This window comes from Branchiostoma lanceolatum, chromosome 3, assembly GCF_035083965.1.
Source record: "Branchiostoma lanceolatum isolate klBraLanc5 chromosome 3, klBraLanc5.hap2, whole genome shotgun sequence".
Classification (NCBI taxonomy): Eukaryota; Metazoa; Chordata; class Leptocardii; order Amphioxiformes; family Branchiostomatidae; genus Branchiostoma; species Branchiostoma lanceolatum.
The window spans coordinates 4,099,878-4,122,629 of NC_089724.1; the positions used below are offsets into that span (position 1 = coordinate 4,099,878).

The 22,752-nt window shown below is 41.6% G+C and overlaps 2 protein-coding genes and 1 long non-coding RNA gene across 5 annotated transcripts; 1 reads left to right on the top strand and 2 right to left on the bottom strand.

The window, feature by feature from the left end:
• Positions 1-2,098: 2,098 nt before the first annotated feature.
• Positions 2,099-12,823, bottom strand: LOC136429768 (choline/ethanolamine kinase-like). 3 transcript variants are annotated; one of them, XM_066419738.1, is made up of 6 exons: positions 12,666-12,823; positions 7,847-8,071; positions 7,329-7,486; positions 6,703-6,839; positions 6,123-6,233; positions 2,099-5,766 (listed from the first exon to the last, which is right to left on the bottom strand). In XM_066419738.1, the coding sequence occupies exons 2-6, from the start codon at positions 8,028-8,030 to the stop codon at positions 5,259-5,261; spliced, it is 1,098 nt and encodes a 365-aa protein (XP_066275835.1). In that variant the 5' UTR covers positions 8,031-8,071; positions 12,666-12,823; the 3' UTR covers positions 2,099-5,258. The 3 variants fall into 3 exon arrangements, with proteins under 3 accessions (XP_066275835.1, XP_066275834.1, XP_066275836.1); XM_066419737.1 differs by lacking the exon at positions 12,666-12,823 and adding an exon at positions 11,431-11,608; XM_066419739.1 differs by lacking the exon at positions 12,666-12,823 and adding an exon at positions 8,541-8,863.
• A 428-nt stretch (positions 12,824-13,251) lies between these two features.
• Positions 13,252-20,991, top strand: LOC136429769 (peroxisomal membrane protein PEX16-like). The gene is made up of 10 exons (XM_066419740.1): positions 13,252-13,444; positions 14,592-14,627; positions 15,291-15,367; positions 15,710-15,843; positions 16,381-16,504; positions 17,178-17,316; positions 17,834-18,077; positions 18,754-18,873; positions 19,582-19,646; positions 19,831-20,991. Exons 1-10 carry the CDS (start codon positions 13,267-13,269, stop codon positions 19,890-19,892), a joined length of 1,179 nt encoding a protein of 392 aa, XP_066275837.1. The 5' UTR covers positions 13,252-13,266; the 3' UTR covers positions 19,893-20,991.
• Positions 20,648-22,040, bottom strand: LOC136429770 (uncharacterized). Its single transcript, XR_010754805.1, has 2 exons — positions 21,975-22,040; positions 20,648-21,692 (listed from the first exon to the last, which is right to left on the bottom strand). It is a non-coding gene; the product is annotated as an uncharacterized lncRNA (long non-coding RNA).
• Between the last annotated feature and the right edge of the window lie 712 nt (positions 22,041-22,752).

Genomic DNA, 22,752 nt, shown 5'->3' on the forward strand with positions numbered 1-22,752 from the left:
TTCCATCCTTGGCTTGAGGAGAGTGCTATGGATATAGACGTGTCCAAGTAAAAAAAATACACGAAAAAACGGCCGTACCGCACACATCAGGCCAGTTCGGGTACAACCCGTGTGTTGAGTCGGTAGAACTTCACTCAAAGTCGGCCCATCGTCATCATCGATCGGGCAACGTGTAACGTTACATTATTCATGGGAAGTTAGCTGGATGCCGTAGCAATGGTAATACGACTATGTCCATGTGTTCCTTGTTGTGTTAGGAGCAAACTTTGAGGAAAATATCTTCCTCAGTCCACTATCACACGCAGTATTTAGACAAAAAAGTGTTCCTCACAAACCTTTGTCGTCTGCTTGACAACAGGATTCTGGTTAACAATATGGCGGCGAGAAAATACACGTGCCGTAGGTTGTAGCAACAGAGAGGAGTTTTGATGATTGATCACACTTAGAATCCAGTTGCAGGTTAGCAAAAGAGATTGTAATAAGTTGTCTTGTAAATAATTGTGTTGAGCAAGAAGCGGATGTGACATTTTTCTTATAAACCAGCCGACAACCATGTTGTTTAATTCTCCCACGAAGTCCTCAGACTGTTCCAATAAGGGACGGAGAGTTTTTGACCTCGTCGCCTTATAATCCATGCTTATCGAAGCTTTTCAGACAGTGTTCTGAATACGTAAGTCTGGCAGGTTTGCATTTCTAGTGGTATTACTTATGTTGCATCTAGCACATATCCCTAAATACCCCGTTTTCGAAAAATCCCGAATTTAAGTACCCCGCGAATTTAGGTTACCCAACGTTACAGCTAACAGTAGCCTCCTTTGCAGGATTTCTGGCCGTCGCCGGCGTTTACTTTCGGGGGTAGCGCTGGTCCACGATTTTCCACATATCGGGTCATATTTTTTTGTCTTGAAAAATTGTAATTACGTGGACAGAAAGGCACAATGGCGATAAGTCACTTCCTCCTTCCACGAGGAAACTGTTTGTGCACCCCGGCCCAGACCAATCTGCCCCGAACTACCAAAAACGTGTGTGTGACTCTAGATTACTTCCATGATTACAGTACGTGATCAGTAAGGCCTGTTGTGTAACAAGTCCACAGATTAAAATTCAGAAACTCTCAGATGTCGACTCGTTGCCATGGAAATGGAGTTCATTTACATAGAAACACTGCTCGTACAAAGGTGTCTTTTGTGAAATGTGAAATTTTTGAAACTGTGAGCGTCTGCTGATTTGAACATTGCTGAAGGCGAGAATGAATTGATTTCCTAACAATTTATTTATCTTACCTTTTAGCTTTATTTCTTCATCATTCAAAATTTGCTCAGCATCGTTTTAACATGTTTAAGGACTTTCGTGTGTCTCACTTGGTTTCCTTGTTTTCTCAGCTGGGAACTCTAGCATGTGAAGACTGTGCGAGACATGTCTCTTCCGAAACTGTTAATCTTACGGTACTGCGGCGGATCTTGTGTATGTGACTTGTCTGTCTGTCTGTCTGTCTGTTAGCGGCATATCTCGAAATGCCGTGGATTGATCGTCACGTTACGGTGATATATAGTAGGTGGGTAGGGAAAAAGAAGGTCAAGTTCGATAGTCGACCTCCTAGCGGCTACCTACGATATTGCAGCAGATTTTCGAAGTTTGAGATATAGTTTTCGGTCGTGATAAAAAGTGGTGTAAGTTCGGGCACCCTCGCGATTCTTTTTTTGAACTCCAGGGGCCGGTTTTGTTTCAGACTCCGAAAGAAAATAACCCAAGATAACTAGCCCATTCCCAGCTAGCTGACTTCAGTTCTAGTCCATTCAAGTTTGGTGCGTGGGCAGCCGTTCTTAGCATAGAGATTAGGGGTGGGTACCGGTACCGTGTACCGGTACAAAACCGGTATTTCTTAATGGACCGGTCCAAAAAAACCGGTCCGTAAAAAAAATCAGTGGACCGGCCTATGGACCGACTAGAAAATTCATAGTACCAGGCTACCAGCAGGCGGTCACATTAACTGGTCTCACTACTAAGAAAATACAAAACAGCAGATTTAACGAGTCGTTGTCGAAGACGTTAGCTGTGAATCATATCTAGAAACACTCAAAGGATGAGTAAACAGACAGCGAGGAGAGTGTAGTTATAATTTTCAGACAAAGTGCAAACCTAAGAAATTATATCGTTCCAGACATGACGTTTGGAGAGTTTTACGTGTGTCTCGCTCTCCAAAATATGATGTACTGCGAGACTACAATAATCAGGTACAGGTACAGGTCCGGACCTGGACCTGACCCTCTGGACCTGGACCGGACCTGAATTTTATGTACCGGTACCCACCCCTAATAGAGATGGTTTAATCATTTGAACACTTGTAGACGTCTTCACTGAACTCCCCACACCTTTTTTTTTATCAAGTCTAATATTAATTGCATTGCTGAACATTTCATATTAAATATTGATGCTTGAATTTTGTTACACAAGTATCATTATTAAGTAAATGCTGTGAAAATTGCACCCAAAAGGAACATACATGTAACTACATCTCATCTACACGTGTACATAAGTGCGTAATATCCAAGCAGATGTGGGGGAGGCTGAATCGTTACATGTTCCTATCTGGCCTGTTCCTCAAGAAGGCAGTTTGACATGGAAATGGCCAGCTAGGTAAACGAAACAATTTCTGATTAGTCTCCACAACATCTGCTTGGATATTACATGTGACCCTCTAAACTGTCTTGTTCACTGCTTATAAGAATAATAATGGTTCAAAACAACAACGTTGTTACCTTTCACTGTCAGTCAAACAGTTGCCACATCAAACCTTCCAGGTCCCCACACTAATGAAGCACTTTCCACATCGCTAAAAAAAATTATGTACAGGAATAGAAAATAAAAGTGGACTAAACATAAAATCATTCGAAATATTGGCAACAATTGGTCACATTATGAGTTAGAAAATACACAAAAAGTCATGTACATGTACTGTTGTACACCTTAATGGACAACTCAACAAAAGCCATGAAGAATAGAAAATTAAGATATATCTGAGAGTAAATTTCTTTTCACTTAAGCAAAATTTTGTTGTATGGAAAGAAATTCACCTTAAATTGAAAATACCAACTGAATTTGAGTAATATAACATTATATATCTATTTTTTATTGTATTTGTTACATCTTGGCCATATATATACATTGTAGACTGTGCATCATACTTGGTTAAAATGCTAACTTCGTTATGCATTCCTACCCTGTTTCTGCTAAGTGTAGGACTGCTCAAAGGGATTTAGATGGGTTTTCTTTTGCATTTTTGTTAACAACAAGATAATCTTGGAGGCATCAATAAAGGCATCTTTCAATGACAAGAGTCTAACTTGCTCAAATTTACACATGTCATGTACATGTAGAGTAAGTTTATAAGGCAAGAGCTGATTTAGGCATTTTTGACAATACAAAAATCCTGATAATTTCTTAATATATAAAAACAAGGCAAGCTTGCATTTTTTGTTTGTTCAACAAGGCACTTACATGCATGGTAAAACCCACTGCAAGCTTAATTACAAACTACTGCAGAGTCAACACTGATCACAAACAGAATGATACACATGTTAACCTTCTCCCTGCTGCCTAACTCTGTAACCAAGAGGGAATTGGGTGCCAAATAGCTACTTAAGTGTACTATAAGGTTAAACAAAGACATGGGTGTTTGAAGACTAACTGCAATTAAGTCCTGGACTGAAGTAAACTGTTAAAAGAAGAAATAGAGGAAGAAAATAACAGTAGCTACTGTTAAAGACTGATACCTTTGCAGTGTTGAACACCTTTCAAGAATAAAGGTATACCATAGGACAAGCCGCCCAACACCAACTTCTAGCAACATGCTAGCCTACACCCACATCGGTATAGGTTGAAGCTCATTGAGGAGAAATATAACTGTACTGTAAAACATGCAGACTTCATTTTCACATGTGCCCAGAGTGACTTGCATTGAACTTTGAGAATTGATCAGCAAGGCACTGGGGAACAGCAAGCATTAAAGGCACAGGCTACATGTGTACCAAACTTGTTAGCTTATGCTTGCTCCCATACTAGTGAAAGACATACATTTTTCAATAACAAGCCATTGTTACCTGCTGTTTGGTGGCAACTACAAAAATGTCCAACCATGGCGCCATATCAATCTAGTTATAATATCTCTACCTCACATGTGTTTGTTTTTTCCATTCTATATCTCTCTAAAATTTTTAAACCAAATTTCTTTTGCCCCAATCAAATGTGAAAATATATGCCTTGACCTCTAAAGTACAATTTAGAGCACCAGTGAACAGCTTTGTATTTTGGAATTACTTCACAGGAAACCTTTCATAACTCACATGACTTACAGCACACATATAAAGACAATTCAAACTCTACAACTGGATAAAATTCGGAGATTTACTTGATTTGATTTATTTATTTATTCAGAGATTTACTTTTTCGAGTGTTTGAATCGAGTGACATCCAACACTCTTGTTCAGCATCACTTGAAAGAAGAAGAAGAGTGATGGATGTTATTCGAAATCTCCAAATTTCATCAGTTGTAGAGTTTGAATTGTCTTCATACCTTGATGTTTAACCTTCATAAACGTAACTTGCAGCTCAGTTCCAAAACAATAAACCTTGATCTGGCCTATAAGATCATTAATTTGGTCTTTCAACTCCTTTGAATGGTCCACACACACTTATATCTCCTATTAGAACCACAACCTGAGGACAACACATTTCTGTAGCCTTAAATCTCACATGTAACATAAAATAAGTGATATCAACATTTCAGTCATATTGATGAATTTACACGCTATTTCCATACACAAAGTAAAGTGCTTACCAGCAAGCTTTTGACCAGTCCTCTGATCGATCCTGCTAAAGGTGATTTGACTAGGCCATGAACAAGTGACGTTGGCTTTGGGAGAAATCAACTTGAGAAGAACCAGAGGACTGCTTGAAAGCTTGTTGATAATCGCTTTACTTTATGTACGGAAATAGCGTGTAAATTCATGAATACAGTCAAACCTGGTTGGTCAACCACCTGGTACAGGCAACAAGTCACAAGCCACCATGACATTAAAACAGTCCCGTCCATTTTTACATGGTAAAACCCATATACACGTAGTCCTGAGCAACTACCTGTCCTCAGCAGCCACTTTTCCTCAGTTCCTTGAGTGTTTACTGAGTCCAGGTTTGACTGTACATGTTGATTACCATCACAACAGATGGACCTTCATACAAACATTTGATTCGAATCATCTTCATAATCCAGCATGCTTCCTGTTACACGTGAGGTTCTTCTTCATCTGGAAGTACCAGTCGAAGCGCGCCTGGGCGTATTCCAGGAAGCCGAAGCTGATGTGACTCATGTATGCCTGCGCTATGGCCCACAGGCCCCACCAGTAGTGGGACACCAGCGCGAATCTCTCCACCTCCTGCAGTATCGCTTCGCGGTCCGCCGAGACTTCCCCGCTCTCTGCAAGGTACGCGTCGATGAAATGGAGCTGCTGCTTCCGCGAGGGCCAGGCCGTGGTATCTACGCTAAAGTAAGGCCACACGGGGGTATTGACGCTACAGTAGTCCATGGCCCACTCGCAGAAGTGGTTGGCGAAGTCGAAGCCGCGGTAGTTGTAGGCGCTGTACTCGTAGTCGATGACGGTGACCCGGTCGTCGGTGGGCGTCGCGCCGTCCTGGTCGTCCACCAGGATGTTACCCTCCTGCATGTCGTTGTGGCAGAAGACGACGGGAGAGTGGGTGTCTTCTATCAATCTGGGCGGGTAAGAAAAATAAAAATTCACTCCCTTTATTTATATACAAATATCTAAATGCCATACACAAAACAATACAGTAATTTTAAGGCCGTTCCCCTCTTGCATGTTGTTGTGGCAGAAGAAGGACTGAAGTGGGTGTCTTCTATTAGTGTGGGCAGCTCAGGAAAACAAAAAGGCAATCAGAAATGGCAGACTTCAACCCCTTCGTATACAAAATGTATGTCATTATGTAACACACAGACCTGCCCAAAATAATATAGGTTTAGTAGTAGCTTTTGAGGGTGCCGTGCTTACTCCTAGATTTTCTATGGTACCATCTTTTTATCATGTTAAGAAAAAGCACCATCTTCCAACCTGAGAATGAACTGCAGCTCAGCCTCCAGGTTGTAAGACAGGAGTTTCTTCAGCTGCTTGGACTTGGGCTCCTCCTTGAAGGAGATGTTGTTCAGGATATTGCTGAGGTAGCTGCAGAAACATGAAGAAAAAAAATTTTTTTCAATAACAAATTTTAACTTAAGGTGCAAACAGGGCTCCCTTTTAAAATGTTTTCCCGTCCCACTCATGATTTGTTGGTAGCCCATACTGTTAATTGTCGTTATTGAATCTGTCATTTTATTAGCTTACAAAAATACAGTTTGATGTCATAAAGTTCACATATTTTTGGACAGAAGGGGTGAAATTTCTGTACGCTATCATGAAGATAGATATCTTTTTATACAGGGCTTAAAATACTCACCTACAACCGGAAAATTGCAAAAAAAAGGTGCAGAAAGGAATCAACATATTTTTAAGCAACTTGCACTTTGTCATTAGCTAAAAGAATAAGCTTATTAGTAAGGTTTTACCTACAGCAAAAAGCAAAACGTGTTTTGAGCCCTAATGTACTATACCAAAATCAATCAACCAACATGCCAACCAGCAAACATAGTAGTACCTTTTTAAGTGATCAGTGAGCCACTTGGGTTCCTTACACAGAGGCATCTCCAGTTTGTGCAGCCGAGCCATCTTCCTGCCGATGATGGCAGACAGGGTCGGGTTGGACAAGTCTGAGGTATTCAGAGTTCGTGATTCCTGCATGGAAAAATAGAAAAATAGGTATAACAAGGGTTATAGATTACTTATCATTCACTCACTCACTCACTCATGCAACCTCACTCACTCACTCACTCCTTCAAACTCACTTACTCACTCACTAACCCACTCACTCACGCACCAACCCACTCACTCACCCACCCGCTCGCTCGCTCGCTCACTCACTCACTCACTCACTCACTCACTCACTCACTCACTCACTCACTCACTCACTCACTCACTCACTCACTCACTCACCAACCTACTCACTCACACACCTAGTCACTCACTCACTCACTCACTCACTCTGCCAGGTGTCTCTAGAGCTTTGAACCTTGGTTTAAGATTCATTGTGTAGGTTCAGGAGGTGAAAATCTTCCCTTATGTTGTCAAACCATCTCTTACAGAGCTGTCTATGGTGTAGCTTTTTGAGGGATGGGTCATGGCTCAATACATTGCTACAGCAGTCTGGCGGAGGCTAGTGCTGACCTTGAACTCTTCCAGCCTGCCTCCGTCGAAGATCCCCCTCATCTGTGGCGCCATCTTCTTCTCGGACAGGATGCTGTAGATCACGGAGTCCTGGATCACCGTTGGAACGTCGCTCAGAATCTCTCCATAGATCCTCATCAAAACCTTACGAGGAACACCTGCAGAAAAAAGGAACTACGATGAAAATGCCTGCTATTGGCCTATATTGCTGTCACAGGATTTGTTAGTACTGCATATACCTGTCCGAGGTCCCATGTTTGAGGAGAGCCACACCTCGAGCACGTTAAAAAAAAACACAACACTTATTGAAAACAGTATGGGTGCTTCCTGGTGTAAGTGGATCAAATTAACCTGTCCGGGTATGCAGCTTGTAATCTAGATCTTCAGTGCAAAGCTGGTGTGTTACGTCATGAGGCAGTTTACTGAGTATGCAATACATACAAACAAACAGACTGATCTAGACTACAGAGTGACACAAATACAAATTACAATGTACTAGTACATGTCCGTGTACCCACCTTTTACTACATACTTGTCAGGAACAGTGCAGACGTAGAGGTAGTTACTCAGCCCTCCAGGGAGGGTCTCGATGATGAACTCCTTCTCGGGAACCTCCTTCCACGGCGGTCCCAGGTAGTCATGGCAGATCGTCCACGCCTTGTGGTGGAACGCTGGGTCGACCCCATTGTTGTTCTCCGCCATCTTGTACCGAACGGTGCTTCTGGCTTGCTGATAACTCAAACCTGTGAGGTAAACAGGAGCAAACACACATGTAAATTTATGAATAATACAACTGAACATGCTCACACAACCCTCTTCAGTGCCAGGTGGCGCATGAGATATCAGGAAGTCCTTCCATGCTGACAACATATGGAAAAAAGATACATAACTTTTTCCTCTGCCCATCTTGCAGATCCATGGAAACCTAAAGCTTGATGGGGATTCTCAAATGAATACAATATAGAAACAAAACACTTTCCTTCAATCCAAATAATCCGATACAAGCCTCTGCAAAATAAATACGTCTTGGCACATCAGCAAAAAAATATGCAGTCCTCAGAGCACTAATAAGGCATTTAGCATAAGACTTTTTCTCACAGTATAACAACCTGGCTTACCACAGAGGCTCTTCAAAATCTTCACAGAATACAAGCAACTCCTCCACCTTCCACGGAGAAAAATTTCACTCTACAAATTTTGTCTGCATCTTACCAATGTTCGCGCCAGCACTGCACAGCTGCAGCAGTCACAGTTAGTGAGCGTATAGATCTTTTTTTGCAACCCCAGGGAAAAATCCGAACAGTCACTGGTCTCCTACAAACGCAGCCGTTCAATAAACAAAAGTGCACCAAATGCAATAACACCGGCATCGGCTGATGCATAGCAGAGCCATCAAGTCATTTGCCTTACAGCCATCCAACAAAACTTATTGAATTTCTTTACAAAATTGTACGGAGGAACACGGGTACACTGGAGACCACTAAATCAATTCAGCACTGCCGGAGGGTTTGCAGACAACGTCGCGCTGCAGAATTGAGTGTAATGAGGCTGTTATGTCCTTCTAAAGGCCCCTGCTACGACTCGTAATGTAATAAATGAAGCAAAGTACATGATGTAGTGAATGTGAACATCTATGGATATGAGTACGACAGGAATGTCATGGTCTTTATCATTTGATGTCAAGTGCAAAGTGAAGTTGACAGAATAATATAGTGGTCAGTGAGGCATGGCCAGTGTCAAAGTCAATGTCATGGCATGTCAAAACTATTTGTCATTCATGGTTTTCTTTGATGATCCAAATCATTTCAAAAGTGCCATACATCTTATACATCCACATCAGATTTGGGAAGAGCCCCTATATACTGTAGACTTAGATTACTTCAAGGCAGACATACACTAATATCAGTAAAGTAGCCTAGTATCCGAATCTATTCGGCCGAGTCTCTTCGTCTCGTTTCAGAAATACAAAAGGAAGTGTTCAGATCTATTTGCCTAAGAGGACAAAGAGATTCAGCAGCTATAATAGGTTTGGATACCAGGCCTAGGCTCAGGCAGACACACTTCTAAAGCAAGTCATGATCATGGAATTCATGATTCAAATTTCAAAAACAATGTTGATGACTACACTGTACACATACATTGTACAACTTAAAAATCAATGAAAAATGTCTTTTATCATTAACCATATACCTCCCACTTTACCTCCATTCTCTGCGCAGAATTGCTATATCCCCAGTGGTCTATAGATTCTACAGTCCAGTGAAAATCAATGGAAATGAAATTATACACCAGCTGTCACACGATAGAATGTGGAGAGGACATCATCACTATTTGATTAACGGGAATACTGCTGTCTTCACATCCAATCACAGGGTGGGAGGAGTGCCTATATACATCTCAACGACATGGTGATCTATTTAGACGTGTGAACATATGGTATTATGTACTTATGGGTGTAGTAGTACTTGTAGGCTGGTGGTTCAAATCGATGACACGGTTTATGAGTGTCCGCGATGAAGCAAACAGTTTTCAGTTTATAGATTTTGCACGTCATTTCAGTCACGAGTCTTATCACGGGTATTTTCATGGTCCGCCGTATGTATAGCTATATAGCCTGGAGGTGGCGTTTGTCTGGTCATTAAAGTACCTGTAGCAGCAAAAGGCGTCATACAATCGCGGATAAACTTAATGGTAAGCCGTTATCATATGTCAAGCAATTTAAATGTATGAATTAGGCCTTAGACTTTGCATGAAAACAAAAGGAGGAATGACAAGAAATTCGAGTGCTCTTCCTCTAAATTCTTAAGAGTACGAGAGACTGATTCAAAGACATTTATCTTCTCTAGTCTAAACAATTAGCAGAATGCTCCATAATTGTTACTATCCAGGGCATGAAATACAATGTAAACTAAATGTTTAAGCGAGCCAAAAGATCTTAAAGCATGCACTACGTATACTATTACTAGGTAACACAACTTCCAGGGTTGGTAGCTAGGTACAGTAGGAATTTTCTCTTTTTTTAAAGATTCTGTTGATGTCAGATCCAAAATTTTACGTACCTTGCCCGCGGTCGAACAAAAAAAGGTTTAAGGCTTACAGCAGGGTCGGCAGGTTTTTGGAAGAGTCGGTCGGGAAACCGAAAGCACAACACCTTTTCCCCAAGGCCTTACGGCTATTGCGCCACTTAAAAGGAAATTTCAATAAATAATGAATGCATGATAGATAACTATACCTTATCAAATCATAACAGGGAGGGTAAAATCAGCTAGCCAACAGATATTCAGATACTGTTACCAGGTAACATCCTTGATAAAGCACCCTGCAGGACTATCATTGTACCAACTGACCTAAAAAAGAATTAGTTAAGACTAAGATAAAATCACAGGTCTCCCGGGTTATGAAATAAAAGAAATCTGAATATCGAGTCTTACCAAGGAGGTTAAAACCCTAGGTCTTACTCATAAAGAACTATTGTTTTGCTAAAGCAGTAAAGGTCTTGGACTCTGCCTTCCAATACTGTGTCCTTCTACAGTAGTAGTGCCCCTATGACCTCTAAAACTAAAACTTGAAGGCTATGGGACTACATTTACCTTTACCATACAATTTTGACAAGTACTAATAGCCAACCTAATATACACGTACATGTAGGTACTGCAACCTTTCCAGTGGCACAGCAAGGCATGTAAACAAAAACAAGCTGATGATGAGATTTGACCTCTTGACCCTTGGTTCTAAAATAGGGTCAGTGACCCCAAGTGACCACTGAATCAAATGCCCTACTGCAAGATCTAGAGTTGATGCCATACAATGTAAGACCATGGCATGGGTACACCAAATCCTATAGCTATACCAAAACAATGCACGCATCCCTATAGTATACACCTGTCCATCTGGCCAAAAAATAGGGTCAGTGACCACTGCATCTAGCATCCTACTGAAAGAGCTAATGCCATACAATATCAGACAACACTAGTCTACATACATACTAGTAGTAGTAACCCAAATCCTATATATATGTAAAAACAATGCACATATTTCGATACATGTACTACATGTAGTACACCTGTCTTTATGGGCCCACAAGTGTCACACCTGGCCGTACCTGTATACCTGTACTTGCTATACACCTGCCTCTGCCCCCACCTCTTCCACACAGACCCACAGTACAAACTCTTCTCCAGAAATTTTCCCACGTGCCTCATTAACATATAGGAGTTGTTATGACAATGATAGAATATTCTAGGCAACAGCAAGACAACAGCATTCAGTACTGCTGGGTATGTAGTCTTAAGAAATACCAAAGAAGACCTGATGAACTAGAATCAAATATGCAAAATAGGTTCAATAGGTTCCTTGGGCAAAGTACAGTAGCTGTGTAATAAATAACTAATGCAGAACTCCGAGCACAAGTTGATAAGCGAATGACTTGCAGGGGTTTATCTAAATCAGGAAAGATGGGCGCTGCACCCTCTTGTTTCAGCCCAGCACCCCCTTGTCGAATTCAGATCTTAGCTTGATATCCAGCATACAGCCTTCACTCAGCAATCGATTCTTTCATAAACAAATACAATTCGGCCCCTCACCTGTGTGTGCTCCCTCTTATTCAATTTTTCTAGAAAAACCCCTGACTTGGGCAGCCACCTACATCACATGTAGATACGCCAGTATAACTGTCACATTTTCAAACAATTTTTTTTCAGGGATAGCAGCAAACTTTAGATCTGACAGGCATAACAATTATCAAATTTAATGATAATAGTCTCTATTGCATATTCCTGCCCAGATGGGCTAAATGCACAGATGACCACATGTGGTCTAGAGGAAACAAAATGTAAAATATGAAAAACTAAAATGCTACATTCTAACATTACAAAGTAAAAACAAACAAAACTATGGTCTATTCTTAATCTACATGTAATGTTGACCACCTAAATATAATAATTTCTTCTCTCTTTTTGAAACCCATTTGATGAGTGTATTATTCTTTTTTGTTACAATTGAGTCTGATAATTTGATACAGACAATAGCTATAATTTACCAATGAATGTGTTATTGTTATCATAATCAATATATTTCCCAATTTGCAATTTTCTATTTAATACTATACTGATAATGAAGTAATAACAAACAAATAACGCTTTTACAGAGGGCATTCTTTGCATCAGCTGTTATTTTGTATCACATAACATAACATGTTCAGGTTTCAATTATAACAATTTACACAAAGAAATGAGGCTAAATTATTTAGTAAATAGATTACTACAGTACTAATCCTTTTCGAAGTCAGTCATTATTTTTGTGAAGTTGTCTAACTAAACAAACAAAAAGTTTACTCACCCAATAAACGATCATAAGGCACAGCGTGAACTAACCGACTGTCCAGACTATTTCACATCGTTTATCTGTGAAGGAACAGAAGAAAAAGGGGGAAACTTTATCAAAACTTCTTGCCGCGACCTTCCACAGTCTTCACGAGTTCGATTTCCCGGCGCGGCGCCAGCTGTTTGTGATAAGGCACCGCATCTAAACGCTTTTGAATATCTTATAAGGTTTTGAAGAAAAAAACATGTTAAAGCAAATTTTGCGGCATTTTATACATCGGAATATGTTAATTTTAATTTCAAAGCCGATAGAATTTACATGACATCACCATTGTATTGGTAAAGATTAAGTAAACATTACATTGTTTTGCTGTCACACTATAAGTATGTCAAAGGTAAATAGACTATTACAAAGACAACTTTTAGGGTACGCAATTTCTTTTTATTTAGCGGTGAGTATGAGTGTTTCACATATCAAAAATATGATCAATAGCATTTTTATACAATATAATGGTATTCTTAAGTAGTTTTTAGCTGTTTAATGCTGTAAATAATGCCTTTTGGAGTGAAAATAACTTTGAAAACCAACCTCGAATGTTAGAGTGGTACACTCCATCATGGCCGCCGAGCGGGAAGGGAATTTTTTGCTCGGCCTTCCGAGTAAACTTTCCCCCGACGTGGCCAAAGAAAAGCTCCTAGAGCTGTTCGAGCGGTACAGAAAGTTCGTCAGCAGCAACCCTGACGTCACGAGCCAGCTGGAGTCGTCGTTCCGCGTCGTCTCCTACTTCATCGCAGGTGGGAAAGTTTGGCGTTGTTTTCCACGGCTCGGTGCACCTGCGTTTGCAGTTTGGTTTCGATTTTGTTTACCCTGACTGAAACCGTCCGTTTAGCACAATATATACGTAAATAAATCTCGATCTAAACTGTTTTACGATCGCAAATATACAAATGTAACTGCCTCCTTTGTCAGTACTGGCAACCAGTACGGAAGTGGTCGTCAGAACAGGAGCTCCAGTACTGAGACTTTCTCAGTACTGGACTTCCTGTACTGGGTAGCTTCAGTACTGGGAACCCTCCTGTCAGGACTGGAAAACGAGTGCTTCATGGCTTAGTCAACCTTGGTATATAATAGTAAACTTAGAACTTTCACAGTAGACTAGATAACTTTTTAGATTCCCATGTATTTCCATGTAACCTTGTTTGTCTGCAATTAGCCTTCGGGCATGAACTTGCAATAAAGTTATTATCATTATTATTTAAATGTACAGACAACTATTAACTATATATAAAATCCAAAACTGTGCAGTCGGTCCAAACAATGGATCATCCTTGCCAGTACTAATAGAACGTGAGTACAGGACGCCCAGTTCCGAAATAATTTGAGGTCTCGGCTTCCAGTACTGAAGAGTCACTATTTACTGGTAAATCCAGTACGGAACCCGTTACATCCGTAAATCGGCACTCGGTTATCCAGTGCTGAATGACCACCGCACTGGGTAACCAGTACCGAATGACCGTTGACCTAGCCGGAACGCAAATCCGTACTGGAACCCGAGTGCCGAGAGGAGTTCAGCTCTGGAACCCGAGTACCGAAACAAATTCAGTTCTGGACGTCCAGTGCTGACGAAGCTTCGGTACTGGAATAAAGCCGTTCCGTACTGGAATTCTTGTACGGAACTTCCTTCCGTACTGGGGGCCGAGTATCGGCGGCATTTTCTCCACGGGTTCCGTACTGGGCGCCCAGTAAGGAGCCGGTTACATCTGTATATTTGCTTTACGATCCCATGAGATATGTACATGTTCTTAGAATAAAGAAAGTTCGGTATGCTGGTGTACAGTCGAGTGCCACTTGAAGTTGTTGTGCCTAACATCACTGTAAGCACCCTGTATCCAGCAAGCAGTCAGCAGCTCAGGATTTGACTTCTTGTTTTACTTTTTTCAGGACGGTTCCAAAACTCCTCTGAGTTAGCTGAACTGGGTGAGTGAAACGGATTGTGTATGTATCTATGAGAAGCATAACATTCTTGGGAAAAGCGAGAAGATGTAGCAAAATGAACTGAAGAGCCTACTTGTACTTAGGAATCGTACACATGTACCGTGTGATCATGTAGTCTAATTTAGTAATCATGCATAATATATTGGACCTCCTCCCCCTACTTTGCCCCTCGCAGGGTCATCTGGGGGCAAAAAAGATGATGATGATGATGATGAATTATGATATATAATATCTTATGAGTTTCGGTATTGTCTGAGGAATTTATTCACAATTCATATTCTAAGTTTATGAAGACATTGATTAAAGTGTGGGGTCTCACCAGCATGTACCCCTGGACAGAGCAGTTTGGACATGCAGTGTGAAGACTAGCCGACTACTGCCCACTCGTGTCAGGGACCCCAGAAGCAGCATATACCCTGGTTCAAATCCTGGAAAGGTATCCTTGTTGGAGCTGCACCGTCTTTTGGAAGAGACATAAAATGGGTTGGTCCTGCTTCGAGGAGGTACCTCAAGCACGTTACAACAGCCTCATCATTACTCAGATGGGTACCTGCTGACTGTAATAATACAACACAGTGAATATAATAATATTACATGTTCATAAATGTTATATGACTATAGTATTTTTTTCGCTCTCCTTCCCAGTGTACTCTGCCTCTAACCTGATTGTACTGTTGAATGATGGGATACTGCGGAAGGCTGCCAAGCTCAGGACCGCCGTGGTGAGTGACATCAAAACTGTGGCAGGCGACTTTCTAGGAAAAAATTGCAAGTGTGTGGATGTTGTAGAGGTTGGGGGTTCCCCTGATGACAGTGTAGAGTTTAGAGAAATTTAAGTTAAAATGGGGCACTCTAAGGCTTCCAGAGGGGCAAAATTACTGTCAGAGAGGTCACAATTTGAAGACTGTGGCCACATGTGACCTAGTACTAGTAGCATCCCTGGAAAATCAGAAATTTATGCTTGTCAGAGGCTCTGCTCCCCAGAGTAAGGGCCCCCAGACGTAATGATGATTAATGTACGTATGTATTAAGGAATGAGACCTATTTTAACTTGTCTTCCATAGTCTCTGTCGCAGAAGCGCATCATGACGTTACTGACAGTGCTGGAGTATGTCGAGGTGTTTGCTGAGATCGGTGCGGCTAGACTGTGGGGAGAGTTGGGCAGGTGGATCGTCATAGCAGCCATTCAGCTCGCCAAGTAAGTCTAATAGTGGAGGTTGTTACCACCAAGTACAGTAGGCAGGGGTTCATCTAGATCGGGAAAGAGGGGCGCTGCACCCTCTTGTTTCAGCCCAGCACCCCCTTGGCGAATTCAGATTTTAGCTTAATATCCAGCATACAGCCTTCACTCAGCAATCGATTCTCCCATAGCTCCTTCGCCTGTGTGTGCTCCCTTTTATTCGATTTTTCTAGAAAAAACCCTGGTAGGGGCATCTTCATTAGATAGCATTAGACAATGGTTACCGTTAGATGTGCAAAGGTTAGGTGTAACAAGTCGTCAGTAATATAACCACCTGCTGCCATGCCGTGTGCCTGCGAAATTGGTGTGTTACGCCAAAGGGTGGTTATACCGGCTATGAAATGAAATGAAATTCAGATATATTATACAGATGCTGATAACATTCATCAGAGCCTTGATTCTCCTCCTTCACTCAACTGAATCTTAGAGTTGTTCATGTCTAACTAACTCTAAGACTTGTACTAGTAGTTATGTTATTATGTACTTCCTCCCCAGGGTAGCCCTGCGAGCGCTGCTCCTGTTTAAGTACCAGTCCGGGATCGTGCGCACCCCTCCCATCACTCCCCTGGACAGGGACGCAGACCTGCCGGATGCCTTCCTCAAGAGCTGCAAGGACAAGGTGGGTATTAACATTAACGTTTAGCACGCTGAAGTAATCATTATGCTACCAATTCTCCATTGGTTATGGGGATAGGCAGCAGGGAGAAGGTTAATGTGATAGAACTAAATCTTATATCACTCAATTTCACTCAGTGTCTCAATTTCTTGATGAGTTCTATATATCTCTGAGTTTATAAGTTCTTTTTTAGGAGATGTATGTAAAATTACAGGACATTTCTTCATTGCACAGTTGTATGTCTCAGACATTCCAGCAATTTTTTTTCTGACATTTTCATGGAATTTTCTGATTTTTGGTGGTTGGTAATCCTAGGTCTGGGAAAGAACTGATGAGACTTTGGGAAATATTCCTGCTTTTCTAGTTCATGTATACAAGTAACAGTATGTATTTCTGTACAATCTAGTCACATTTACCATATGTTTTTCACCTGAACTTTGCCAACGTTTAAAAGCAACTGCAGCTTCACCCTTTTTCATCTGACTTTCTAATAAAATGTCCAACCTGATAAATATCGTCTAGCTTCTCATACCAATATTCATCATTCCGACTTTCCTTTGAGTTTGCCACTGTTGATGTTTCAGTATACATGTATACACGTACCTTCCATAGCAATCCAGGCACATTAAACATAGGTTCTTCACCAAAAGTTTGCCAATTCTTCATGTTTCTTCAGAGATCAAAGTCAGCGGAAGCTCTGGAGATGGAGGATCTGGACCAGGTGTTTGTGCAGAAGGCTGAGGAGCAGGGCAGGTCACCTCAGGTCACGTTCATGGGCACACGCTCCGGCAGGACGGTCAGGAGTCTCACCGCAAGTAAGTACACAGGAACTGGATAATGGATGGATGGGTGGATGGGTGGATGGATGGGTTTATAGATTGAAGGATGGATGGATGGATGGATGGATGGATGGATGGATGGATGGATGGATGGATGGATGGATGGATGGATGGATGGATGGATGGATGGATGGACGGATGGATGGACGGACGGATGGATGGATGGATGGATGGATAAAGGATGGGTGGGTGGATGGATAAAGGATGGATAGATGGATGGATGGATGAAAGAAGAATATATGAATGAATGAATGAATGAATGAATGAATGAATGAATGAATGAATGAATGAAAATTTTTTTTGCTTTAAGTGGTAATCTGCCTTAAAGCATAACAGCCTTTAGTCAGCGTAAGACTGGCCTGTACAGTTTGATCCACCCACTAGGCACTGGGAAGGACACCTCCTGTTTTCGAAAGTGTGGTGGGTTCTTTAATGTGCTAGAGATTTTTGTTGCCTAGAATCACTCAAGTTTCCACCTCTTTGCCCCTCACAGCTCCTCCCCTCTCCCTGAGAGACTGGAGGCTCCCCGGAACAAAGACAGACGCACCCACGGGCAAGACAAAGACCGTCTCCTCCCTGGAGCTGCAGAACCTGCCCCCCACCCCCCTGGGGGGACACCGGCTGGCAGGGGAGGCGCTGCACGTGTTCCGCCCCCTGGTGTACCTGTCTTCCCTCGCCGTGTGCGGGCGGTCGTCGTGGAAACCCTGGCTGTTGTCCTTCCTGACAGACGTCTCTAGGTAAACAATCTGAGTTTGTCTGTACGTTTTTCTTATGTTTGTGAAAATTGATAAAAAGAATGATTTGTAAAAGAAAACAATCTGAGTTTGTCCTTAGCTTGACGTCATGGTCAAACCTGCCCAAGAAGACCACTCAGGACCGATGAGCACATGTGGTCACTATAGACAGGTGGTCACTTATAGACAGGAATCTTAATGCTTGTGTCAACGGGGAAAATTTTATAAGCACCCACCAACAAATGGCCACATTGGCCAGGTTTGACTGTATTATGTTTTCAAACTAGATTATGTTTTTCCAACGTTTGTTGCATTTTGAACAGGATATCTGACTTTGTGTGCATTACGCTACCTCAGTCTTGATCTGTAGATAAATTGTATAAAAAAGGTCATTCTTAACACTCAGACACAGAAATGTAGAACTTTGAATTATGTTGATGAAGGTTACACATCCAGGTAATAAGATACGCCAAAAATAATTACTCAAGCAACTGGATAAGATTTTGAAACGCTGACTGCTTCAACCACTGACTGTTTCAAAATCTTATCCAGCCGCGTGCCTGCGAAGCTGGTGTGTTACGCCTGATGGCGGTTATACCGGCTATATAGATACAGATACAGTTGCTTGAGTAATTATTTTTGGCGTAACTTTGAATTATGTTTTGCTCCCGTCGCCCAGCCTGGCCCTGATGGGAGACACCAAGGACCTGAACCTGCTGGAGAAAGCTGAGCTGAAGAGGCGGTCCCTCATGCTTCTCTTTTACATCCTCCGGTCACCCTTCTACGACAAATATGCACAGTAAGTCAAACTTTGTAAAGATTTTATACGCTAATTCCTTACACAAAGTAAAGCACTTATCGCTCGTTCTCATTTAAATGTACACATTTTGTAATCTCCGTTACCGAATGAAATAAGACGTTTCTGGCATTAGGATATGCCACATATAAGATGTCAAACTGTAGTTTTTATGACGACTTAAAATTTTTCTAGCTTTTAAAAATGGCAATTTGGTACCTTATATGTGGCATATCTTAAAGTCAGAAACATCTTACTTCTAACGGTAACGGAGATTACAAAATGTGTACATAATGAGAATGAGCGTTATACGAACAAGGTTTCAGCCAGTCCTCTGGTCGTTCTCCTCTTGTCTCAGTGTGATGTCAGCAACGGGCCAGAGACGCACGTCTCTGTTGAGGGACGGTTGATGGTCCCTAATGTAGATTGCCTCTTTTACTCAAGTCAAACACGTTAAAGATTCTATGCGCTAATTTCTTACACAAAATAAAGCACTTACGAACAAGCTTTTGACCAGTCCTCAGGTATAGGACCCGCAGTTGGTATCACTATCAGTGGCCATCAACCAAGACGGAGGCACATGGCAGTTGCTGGTTATGTTATACCAAAGGACTTGCCACACCTAAACCCAGTAAACTTCTCTGTAATTGTCCGTATTTGTTCTTAAAATTCCTATACCAAAAAGAAGATTTTTTTGCTGTATTTCTGCAGGGCTAAGATCATCCTTTTCCTGAGACTCCTGGCCAGCACAGTGCCTGGGGTGGGACTCATTATTGGTGAGTTTTAACTCCTTCTTTCTTTACTTTTATCAGCATGTGTTTCATAGAGTAAGTTTGCATTCTACTAGAATTCGAGGAAGAGTGGCCAAGTCCAATACAGACATCCTGTTTGAATAAATGTTATTGATTGATTGATTGATTAATTGATTGATTGATTCTTATCCTATTTCTTCCACTCCAGAGCCGCTGATCGGTTACCTTCCCAACTGGCAGAGGACATATTTCTACAACTGGGGAACGTAAAAGACTTCATATCAAAATGGCATCCTGTTAAAATACCTACATTCTCAACTTGTGACCAGATAGGTAGATAAGTTTCGGATATCATTCACTATGATGTCTCTATCTCTGTCACAATATGTATGGCTTTAATGCAGGGCTGTCTCCAGGACCCAACCCTCCCTCCCGGGACGGAGATTTGCTTGTTGGTATGGAAAAATTCACCAATTTAAGAAATCTGAACTTCATGATATGAAATCGATGAAAATGTATTTCCATAATTTCAAAATGACAGATTAGATAATGAAATTAAGAGAAAAAATTATCAGCTTGTACAGTGTAGATCAGAAATTACATGACTTGTACATGATTATATGTACTGTATGATTTTTAAGTTTAAATTCATAGCTATTAGATAAATTGTGAAAACAATAATGATGATATTGGGTGATGAAATGTTTAGAGGAAGCTGTATGATAAGGTAATGTAAAGAAAATGTTTAATCAGTCATTTTATGCAAATGTTAAGGTTGAAATGCTACCAAGTGATCATATTTTTTGGGGATCATGCCATTTATAAATTTATTCCAACTTTCCTGTATGACATGAAAGACAATTTACAGGCCAAGAACTGGTATAGACAATCCTTGCCTGCTGAATCTATATTGTCAAATGCAAGTCGTTTCTGAATTTTTTTCATTTAGACTACATTGTAGTCATTACAAAACCGGTGACTATGTTGGTCAAGATTGTCATGCTGTGAAAATCAAGAATACAGGATTGATTTCTCGGATATTCTTTAATTTTGATGTGTATGATAGAAGTGGCACAAGTTTACATCAGAACAAGTCAACATTTTTATTAAATCCAAACCATTGGACAAATGTAGAGATTTAGAAATGAAGAGATTTAGAAATGTATCTCAGCTGCATTACCGAATTCGAAATGTAAGATTTAGTTCGAATGTCATTATTCCATCCTGGATGTCGAACCTTCATAAATGTAACAGACCAAGCCTTCTGTTGTAATTATTTTAGGATGTCTACAAGGGACAACACAAGTCTTGTTTGTTTGCTTTTTTGTTTTACCGATGTGGTAAACATACATTAAAGGAGGAGGCTCTGTTACATTGTACCTTGTGTTTGAAATAAAAACTGTCTTCCATTTCTATTTCTAACTTTTCATGCTAGCTGAATTGGTAACATTAAGTTCAAAACGTTGCTGCATTTTTTTGGTCAAGTTACATTGCTGAAGAGTCCATTTTTGGTTTAGATTGTACTTGATAGTTAATCACAGGTGACTTAAGATATAAAAGGGACGTTATAAAAAGCTACCAGTTCAGGAGAGATTGTGCAAGCATTGTACAAGGAATGCAGGGGAAGATAAAATACATTTCATTTGTAAATGCCCTCATTATGAAGATTAAAAACAAAACGCCCCGAGTTTTCATCGGCTAGAAGACCTCCGGAAATCCACATTTCTAGTAAAATCACAAAACCCACTTCAGGGATTTTCCATTAACCCCTGCCTTCAAAGATGAAGTCAAGCCTCCCAGTAATGTATGTAGAAACAACAGATAGATTTATGAAATAGACATTTGTTCCCCTTTTATCTTATTATATCTATATGTACCCTTGTAATTTGCAAATAAAGAAGTTGGATTGAATTATGTTTAAGTTACACAATGGTGCCAGGCAGGAGAAAGTTGGGTCCGGGGATCTCGTTCCCAGTATGACGGCAGAATTCCGTGATGTACTCTCGTTCCCACTGCCCCACCCAGCGAGGTGAAACGTCGGGAGTCCACGTGTCCTCGGGCGTCCTCTTCCTGTAAAGCGATAAACAGAATTGGTATATCATACCTGGGTCGCAAAGACGTTCGATACGGGTGTTCCGGACCGGGTGATAACTTTGGGTTATCACACCGGCTTCCAAAGAATATTTAGAATGCATTTCGAGTGCGCCGCTATCGAAGATTCGAATACTGGGTTCGGTCGATGGAAAGCGCGACTGTTACAATCAAGGACATTACTATATAATGTCCTTGGCACAATAAAGGTCTTCATTTATTCATTCATTAAAAACATTCATTGTGTGGTGATAAGCTCACTTGCTAGACAGGACGGTTCCTGCTTGGCTGTCCTCAACCAACGCTTTCTCTATCCTGTCTGCGTCTAGCTTCCTCCGGGTCCTCTGGACTCCACTTCAAGCCAAGCTTCTGCATCAATAACAGGAGTGTCTTCTTCCTGTGGCTGACGAGGGCTGAGTAGTTGACGACGGCGTGGAAGAAATGCCCGGGCCGCTTCTTCTGCAGTACGGCGGCTTCCCGCATGGCGCCGACCCACCACGTGGTCAGGTGGAACAGGCCCGTGCGGCGATGGCGGATCGTCGAGAACTCGGGGTCGTCTCCGAAAGTTCGCATGAAGTCGCTGGATTCCAGATCCCACCTCCACAGGCCAGAGCGAACGGCAAAACGATAAGCCGCATAAAACGCGCAGTGCGGGAAGAATAGTCGCATGACCGATTCATGAACTTCCAGGCCGTTTCTGTACAGAAAGACGGTCTTGGCGGCCGGGAAGGCGCGAGCCATCAGGTCAGCCAGGAGGATGACCTCAGGCTTGACCTTGTAGAAAATGACGTTACGATGACGTGGATCTGACGTCACGAGGTTGTAGTTCAGCAGTGTGACGACGTTTTTCAAAAGCGCTTTGGTGGACTCTTCACTTGACAGAAGGGTAGAACAGCCGTGATGAACCAGTGCCTGCCGACGGCGAGAGGACAACTCGAGTCGGTGGTGAGCCATGGCTATGGCGGAGAACACCTCGGGCTCGCTGACTGCCTGCGCCGCCGAAGTGGCCTCGACAAATTGCGATACCAGAGTCGACCCA

Bases quoted from the DNA above. Each gene is read 5' to 3' on its own strand.
- LOC136429768 (XM_066419737.1), bottom strand. From the start codon at position 11,536: ATGTTAATGAGGCACGTGGGAAAATTTCTGGAGAAGAGTTTGTACTGT. The intron at 7,487-7,846 runs GTGGGTACACGG...TTTTTTCTGCAG, and splicing joins TGACAAGTATGTAGTAAAAG to GTGTTCCTCGTAAGGTTTTG. The intron at 6,840-7,328 runs GTCAGCACTAGC...TTTTCCATGCAG, and splicing joins GCAGGCTGGAAGAGTTCAAG to GAATCACGAACTCTGAATAC.
- LOC136429769 (XM_066419740.1), top strand. From the start codon at position 13,267: ATGGCCGCCGAGCGGGAAGGGAATTTTTTGCTCGGCCTTCCGAGTAAA. The intron at 15,368-15,709 runs GTGAGTGACATC...TGTCTTCCATAG, and splicing joins CCAAGCTCAGGACCGCCGTG to TCTCTGTCGCAGAAGCGCAT. The intron at 17,317-17,833 runs GTAAGTACACAG...TGCCCCTCACAG, and splicing joins GGTCAGGAGTCTCACCGCAA to CTCCTCCCCTCTCCCTGAGA.